The following is a 7,927-nucleotide window of genomic DNA, read 5'->3' on the forward strand; positions in this document are numbered from 1 at the left end:
CCGGAAACAGAACATCCTCCACTATACCTTTAAGTTAGATGATAAATGCCTAATTGAATGTCTTTTTTTGTCACCACAGGATTTGCAAAAGGCACGCTAAGAGAGTCTGTGTGATAACCTCTCTGATGGTGGTAACTCTTCTAATAATTCTGCTTTATCAATCTGAAAGTTTCAAGGACTCTGACCTCACACATCTTCAAGCCGATATCAGAAACTATCAAAATTATCTAAAGTCCTCAGGTGGAAGTTCCCCACATGTTCACAGTTTTCAAAAATGTGAAAAAAACATGTCTGCTGAACAAGTGAAGGACTTCAACTCATATCCTGCTATTGCCAAAGACGTTCTCTACTACCGCCACTGTCGACATTTTCCAATGCTGCTGGACATCCCAGACAAATGTGGTGGAGCGCATGGATCATCTGATGTCTTCCTTTTACTGGTCATCAAAAGTCCAGCCGTTAACTATGATCGGAGAGAGGTGTTGCGCAAGACCTGGGCGGAGGAGAGATTGTCAAATGGAAAGTGGATCCGAAGGGTCTTCATCTCAGGTACGATGAGTACTGGTCATGAAAAGAAGAGACTGAACAAGCTCCTTCAGCTGGAGAAACGCAAATACAATGATATTCTCCAATGGGATTTCAAGGATACCTTTTTCAACCTGACGTTAAAGCAAATGCTCTTTTTGGAGTGGATGGAGAGAAACTGCCCACACACTCACTTTTTGTTTAATGGTGATGATGACGTCTTTGCCAGCACGGACAACATGATAGTGTATCTCCAAGGCTTTAAACGTAATAGTGGGAGGAAACACCTTTTCGCTGGCCATGTCATGTATAATTTGGATCCCATTCGCGATCCACAGAGTAGATATTTTGTTCCAAAAGAGCTCTTTAGGCCCAGTGTGTACCCTCCGTACTGTAGTGGCGGTGGCTTCCTTCTGTCTGGCTACACGGCTATGGTCATATACAACAAGTCACACTCTATCCCCATTCTTCCCATCGATGATGCTTACATGGGGATGTGCTTAGCGGAAGCAGGGCTAAGTCCAGAGCATCATATCGGGGTGAGACCTTTTGGACTGCATGTTAAAGGCAGGAATGTTGACGAACTTGAGCCTTGCTTCTACAAAGAAATGCTTGTTGTTCACAGAATGCTCTCAGCTGACATGTATACTATGTGGCACCGAATTCAAGAGCCAGATCTTAAGTGCATTTTCTCTAATACCAGTTTTTAAATGGGTAGAGGTTTTTTTTTTTTCCATCACAGCACTCGAGGTGCTAGAGCCGGTGTAGCTACCAGATCTGCTCAGGTCCTGCGCATGGCAGTGACGTTATGACGCTACATGATTGGCTAAATGTTGCCACATAATGTAAAACACTGTGGTTGCCCAGAAAACAATAATAACATCACAAAGCATCCGTTAGCGTGTCTTATGAAAGATGACGTTTTATCTGATCACTAACAAATCTGAAAAAATCGGTTTATGGTGAACAAAGTAACTGCAAGACCATGATATAAAGGGGGAGAGCTGGGTAGCGCTAGCTGTGCTCAGTAGCTAACAGGTTAGCCTATTTTAACTCGGCCAGTTAGCCATATTAAGCTACACTACTTTAAACTTTGTGTCAACAACATCAGTTCGTTTTACACAAGTGGAATAACTGTCTTCTTTGTCTAAAAAGCTCAGAGGGGCGAGAGCCTTTTATATCGCTGCTCCTCTTTTATGGAAAATCCTCCCGATGAACATCGAAGGTTCTTTCATTACCGAATTTTAAAACACGGCTCAAAACTTACTTTTATTTAACACTGGCATGGCTTAGTTGTTGTGACCTATTGTTGTCTTATTTTATATTTTAATGCTGTATTTTATTCTTTTATTGTTCGTTATTATAAGCTATATGTTTAGCACTTTGTTTTCAGCTATAGCCGTTTTAAAGCACTCTACAAATAAAGTTGATGATGATGTAGATCAGTATGTGTGTTCACTTGAAATCTGTAATGTTATTACTTTTAACTGAAAGCAAATCCTCAGTGATATCTGATTTTTTTGGATGACTCACAATAAAGCAAAGGTGGTAAATTGTTTCCTATGTACTTTTAAAAAATTCAAATCTTACTAAAATTTTAATCTCTTCAGAATTTCAGCATTAAGGTTATATTTTAATATACTTTAAACTCAGTTTCTTAAACTAGAGAAATTGGCAATTTTAAAAATTTTAAGCGGAGGCTTACTATCCCTGAATAAAGTGTTTTGACATCAAAAACACTGGAGATATTTTGTAATAAGGAATCTCCTCACCTTTTAGTTGTTATGGCCGCAGGCTGTGGAGCTTTTCCGTCGGTGGCTCTGTTGTTTTGCTTCCAGGTCACGGGCGGAAACACCAATTGTTAAAATGAGGAAGTTATGTCCCCTAAAAAAGCCGTTGCGCCTCGAGGGCTTCCTGACTGTTCTTTTCCTGGGAGCAAGTTATTTACTACTCAAACTGGGTAAAACCTTATAAAAAAGGACTATAAAACAGGAGTAAAAAGTAACAGAGTTTATTCCAGATCAGGTCGTTACAGGACAGAGAAAATGCTTGGAGCTGCACAGCTGTGGGCTCAAAAATCAGGTCCGAACAAGGTCATCTTCTGCTTCTTATAGCTCATGAGTCTATGTGTTGCATCATGTGGATGTTTAGCTGTCCGTATCAGAAACTGACACGCCATCAATGCCCTGACCCGTATACAGCTTGCTTCTATGCCTCAGGGTTACAGATAGCTCCCGCCTCCAAGATGTGCCCATATCCTGTGTATTTTTAAAGACACAAAGGCTGTCCTGATTAGATGACCTCCGTACACACAGTGGCATCCACCATGTGAAGGAAGGCCATCTACTCTCTCTAATCCGGCTAATAAAGTAACAATGCACATGATGTATAAATAATAAACCAAACACATATGAGATCCTCATTCATCAATAATCATTGGATAAAAAATAAAATATATACTAACATATATTAGTTACTGATTAAATGGTAAAAATCTATTATCAAGTATGTGAGCTAATTACTTATATCCCATTTTGGGATAGTATGAAAGTAAAATGAGAGCCCACCAGCCCCCACCCATCCTCCCCACCTTCTCCAGAAGCACCATAGAGAGCGTTCTGAGCAGCTGTTTCACTACGTGATCTTTCCAAAAGGTTCCTATCAGCGCTGAAAGGGACAAACTTATCTATCTTATGTTCATAAGGTGAATTAAAGGCACACTATGCAACATTTTTCAGTTAATTAATGTGTTGCATAACGTTTTGGATGATTAAATTAGTCATTTCAGGTTGAACAAAGGTATTCTCGGCCGCCCTGGTGGTCTGTGGGGGAAATACCGCACTTGCAATTGCAGGAGCACCGACCCGCACCCACAGGCTCAGAAGTCTCGCGAGAGTCGGTCTTGCTTTACGGCGAGAACTGCTACACGCCCCAGTTAAAAGCATGCTCATTGCTAGCACAGTGGCAATCTTTGTGCAGTGCTGCTTTCACACCGGACGCAGCAAAATCGCGTCTGCTGCTTCATTTTTACTGCTTGTACCAGTTAGTTCTGATGCACGGCTGAAGCAGCTTTGCTGCTCTGGCTGCGCGGTGCAAAAGTGTGTCTGACGTGCGTTGGGCGGAGCTACACTATCCTTTCTCTGCCTTGCAGCTATATTTGCTGTGATTAGTGAGAATACAGTAGTTTGAATATGTTTTTAAGTGAGAAAATACACCTGAAAACGTAATCAGTGCAGTCAGTTCATTCAGATTATAATCCTGCCTTCCAATATTTTTTCCTTCGGAGCCGCTCAGACCCCCACATACCGGCGGTGCGCCGACAGTAGGAATCCCTTCATCAGCAGCCTCGGGCCGGGTCGCCTCCTCGCGGTTCACCGCTGCAGCTGGTAGGTGTTTTTCATGCAGGCAGCAGGATAATAAAAGCCAACATATTCTGCCGGCAGATTTCTGCATTTTAAGTTAATTTAGGCATCAATAAACTGTTTAAGAGGAGCGATCCTAGCGCTCTGATCATCAGCGCTGTGTCTCTCTCCCTGCCAGCTCCCAGATCAGCTTCTCTGATTGGTTGACGCGCCGCGTCGAGCAGCAAAAATTCAATTTTTCCATCTTGAGCAGCAGCGCGTTTGCGGTCAGATGCTTAAACGCGCCCGACGCGCTGCTTCAGCTGCTCAGACGTGCTGCGCCTGCTGCTCAAAACGCGCCGCGGGACCTTTTGCTGCGCCTTGACGCGGGTCAACCATTGACTTTGCATGTAAACTCGCTGCTTCTGTCACGCCAGCTGCGTCCGGTGTGAACGCAGCATTAGTCATTCGTTGTGTTCGCCTTTCTGCTAAGCTCAAAACAACCGCGCCTGGCTTGACGGAGAAACCAGGAGAACAGCTGAGCATATTTACGACAGTGCACTTTTACTTTCGCCCTCTGGGGGGAGCCTCGCTGGAAAATCAACACCGGTTGCATAGTATACCTTTAAAAGGTGAAGTATGGCTTTCCGAATGTTATTTTATTGTGATCAGTACATCCAAGCAACAATCCTATTACTGCTTCAGTGGACTGTTCCTGTCACTGCATTGTCCTTATTATAATGGGAGTTCTAATAATGGTTGCAAATAAAATTCACCTTTCTTATTTTTTTCACGTTTTTATTAAGTCTTTACATCAAAAGTGAAAAAAACTAAATTTTCAGTGGAGCAGAAGTGGATAATTCAAAAAAGTGGAGGGTCTGTCAGCAAAGGATCTGCCAGTTATGAAGGTTATTTTGTTTCAAAACTATTTGTGCATTGTAAGTGTGAATTTTAAGTTGTAGAGAGAATTACATTCTAAGTTTTGTATGTGTAGAATAATAAAAAAAAAAAATTCACAAATACAAATTTTTTTACGCCTGTTGCAATTTTAAGTACAAGTATGCAAATTCTGTTCCACAACTTGCACATCAAAAACCTCTTACATTCTCAGTTTTGCTTCAAATGGTTCAGAACTATTGTTGCTAAATTATTTTTACATTTTAACTTTGGTTTTTTGTAACTGTAGATTTTTTTGAATCTGACACAATTACAAAAAAAAAGTTACACCTTTTAAAATTCTGGAGTACAAGTAGACGAATTGTGTTCTGTGAGTTGCACATCAAAAATGTCTTCCTTTCAGTTTTCCCACAGTTGATATAAAACAAATGGTTCAAAACAAATTAAAACACGTGTATTAAAATCTTCTAAAAAAAAAATATATATATATATATATATATATATATTTTTTTTTTCTTTTTTCCTTTATTTATAGTCCCCATACTGCAGATATATGCAGATGTATTAAAATCTGTCCTTAAATTACAGTCAAACCTATTTACACAGTAACAGATAAAAACCTTTAGATAAATCAAACGTTAGTGCCACATTTCTGACTCAATAACCATTAAAACAACTATTTTTCATTCATTTCAGACGGAACTATTCACATATTTGGAATATATTAAACTGAACTTCCAATATTCACCACTATTCGGCGCCATTTCCCTTTTGCCAATCTGAATTTATGGAGCTAAATTGGGGCCAAAAAATGTAAAATAAATAAATATAAATAAATAAATACATTAAAATTAAACCTGGAGTTTGAAAAATATTTAAACCGGATTAAAAAAGAACTATTTATACCTGAAAAACTTGCTTGAAAGTAAAAAGCAGTGACTTAAATATTTATTTGTTAAAATGAAAGAAACAGAAGTTAACTTTCAACTTTTGTAATACAATGTTTATTTTTGGATTATGGCCTCTCATAGATAAACCCAGAAGAATTACTAGAGATAGTGCTGCACCTATTGATAATATTTTTTCTAATTTTACTGATTGAAAAATGTGGTTTACTATACTACTATAAGTGATCACCTTCCAAGTTTTATGATATTAAAGGGGTTAAAGGCAAAAAATGTAATAAATAAAGTTTTATAATAATTTATGCAGACTTAGAACCCCTAACAAAATATAGGAGCTTTGAAGAGGGACGTCAGTCATTGTAATTGTTTATGTTGATGATTCAAATTAAGGTTGTAAGAGATTTCTGCATATTTTTTAAACTTATATGACAAGCATTGTAGTATAAAGCAGTATTTAGTTCATCACAAAAAATCAAGAAAAAGCTTGTTTAACTAAAGGTCTCCAGAGAGCATGTAAAAGAAGAAGCTGTGTTTATAAATATTTCCTGCAAGCTAAAGCTGAGAAAAGTAGGGGGACAAAGCATATAAAAAATACATTGACCATGATTATGAGATATCCATCCATCTTAAGCCATGCTTATCCATGCCCGGGTCGCGAGGGGTGCTGGTGTCTATCTCAAGCTGTCTACGGGTGAGAGGCGTGGGCCGCCCTGGACAGGTCGCCAGTCCATCGCAGGGAAACACAGAGACAAACAGGACAAACAACCATTCATGCACAAACTAACACCTAAATAGAATTTAGGGAAGCCTATTAACCTAACAGTCATGATTTTGGACTGTGGGAGGAAGCCGGAGTACCCAGAGAGAACCCATGCATGAACAGGGATAACATGCAAACTCCACACATAAAGACCCCAGGCTGGGAATTGGACCAGGAACCTTCTTGCTGCAAGGCAGCATTGCTACCATCTGTGCCACCATGCAGCCTATTATGAGAAACCCATGAAACAATATTACACTGACATACTAGAGGCTGGGAAAATAATATTAAAATCATTTAAAGTAATAAACCATCCATTCTTTCTCTCCCGCTTATTCCATCAGGGTCGTGGTGGGGCCGGTGCCTATCTCCAGCGGTCTATGGGCGACAGGCTGGTTATACCCTGAACAGGTCACCAGTCTGCTGCAGGGCAACACAGAGACATCATTCACAAACACACACCTAAGGACCATTTAGACCAGCCAATTGTCCTAACAGTCATGTGTTTGGACTGTGGGAGGAAGCCGGAGTACCCAGAGAGAACATGCAAAATCCATGCAGAAAGACTCCGGGCCAGGATCAGAACCCTGAACAAGGCAACAGCGCTATCCACTGTGCAGCCCTTTTATAAACCATATTATTGGAAATAGAAACAAAATGAATTTTCTAGCTATTTTTGTGTAAAGTTCTACTTCAAAAGTCAACAATGTAAAAACATTATGAATAATTTCAACAAATTATTTATTAATGTCGGCACTTGGCTAGAAAAATTAAAGTTGCTGATAATAATAAGATCAATTAATACCTTGATTAGAAGCAATAAACGGTCCCTATTTCTTCTTAATTGAGAAAAAAGACACAATTGAAGTAGTACAGAAATTTAGCTATAAAACATCAATAGATGTGGATTATATGGATATGGTGATAATTAAGGGAGAGATTGATTTATTAACCAATCCATTAAAAAATATCTGTAATATTTCCTTTCCAAGAGGCATTTTTCCAAATGATTTTAAATGAGCAAAAATGGTTCCACTATTTAAACATGGAGACAGATATTGTATGGATAATGGAATAGAATAGAATAAAAAAAATCCCTTTATTGTCCCACAATTCTGGTGTTTACGGCAGCAAAAAGATTATAGAAAAAATAGTCACACAAATGTGGACCTTAGAATAATTTATAAGAATAACATAAGAGTAAAGAATAAAACATAAACAATAAAATCCTGTGCAGTAAAGTGTTTTAACAATATAAGCTGTTCACCTGGAGAATAAATAACCAATATGCAGCTATGGACTTTTTTACAATAATGGATATTTGAAAATAGCAGCAACATCAGAGATAAGCAAAATAACAGCAGCATGTTATTTAACTCACTAAGGTAGGACCTGCAAAATCAGCATGCATGTAACAACTTATAGAGGTTGTTGGGAACAGTGGTGGTTCTAGAGTCTTCCAGCTGCCTGGAGGAAGGATCTGTGATAACGCTCCCTGG

General features: G+C 39.0%; 1 protein-coding gene across 2 annotated transcripts in view; it reads left to right on the top strand.

The window, feature by feature from the left end:
* LOC119773651 (acetylgalactosaminyl-O-glycosyl-glycoprotein beta-1,3-N-acetylglucosaminyltransferase-like) overlaps nucleotides 1–1,672 on the top strand; it is a 39,480-nt gene extending 37,808 nt beyond the window's left edge. For both annotated transcript variants that reach the window (XM_038270715.1, XM_038270714.1), the window contains exon 2: nucleotides 80–1,672. In XM_038270715.1, coding sequence (XP_038126643.1) covers nucleotides 126–1,235 — 1,110 coding nt within the window. In that variant the 5' untranslated portion in view covers nucleotides 80–125 and the 3' untranslated portion in view covers nucleotides 1,236–1,672. The remainder of the gene's footprint in view (nucleotides 1–79) is intronic.
* The last annotated feature ends 6,255 nt before the right edge of the window (nucleotides 1,673–7,927 follow it).

This window comes from Cyprinodon tularosa, unplaced genomic scaffold (assembly GCF_016077235.1).
Source record: "Cyprinodon tularosa strain WSP-4 unplaced genomic scaffold, ASM1607723v1 ctg773, whole genome shotgun sequence".
NCBI classification, from domain to species: domain Eukaryota; kingdom Metazoa; phylum Chordata; class Actinopteri; order Cyprinodontiformes; family Cyprinodontidae; genus Cyprinodon; species Cyprinodon tularosa.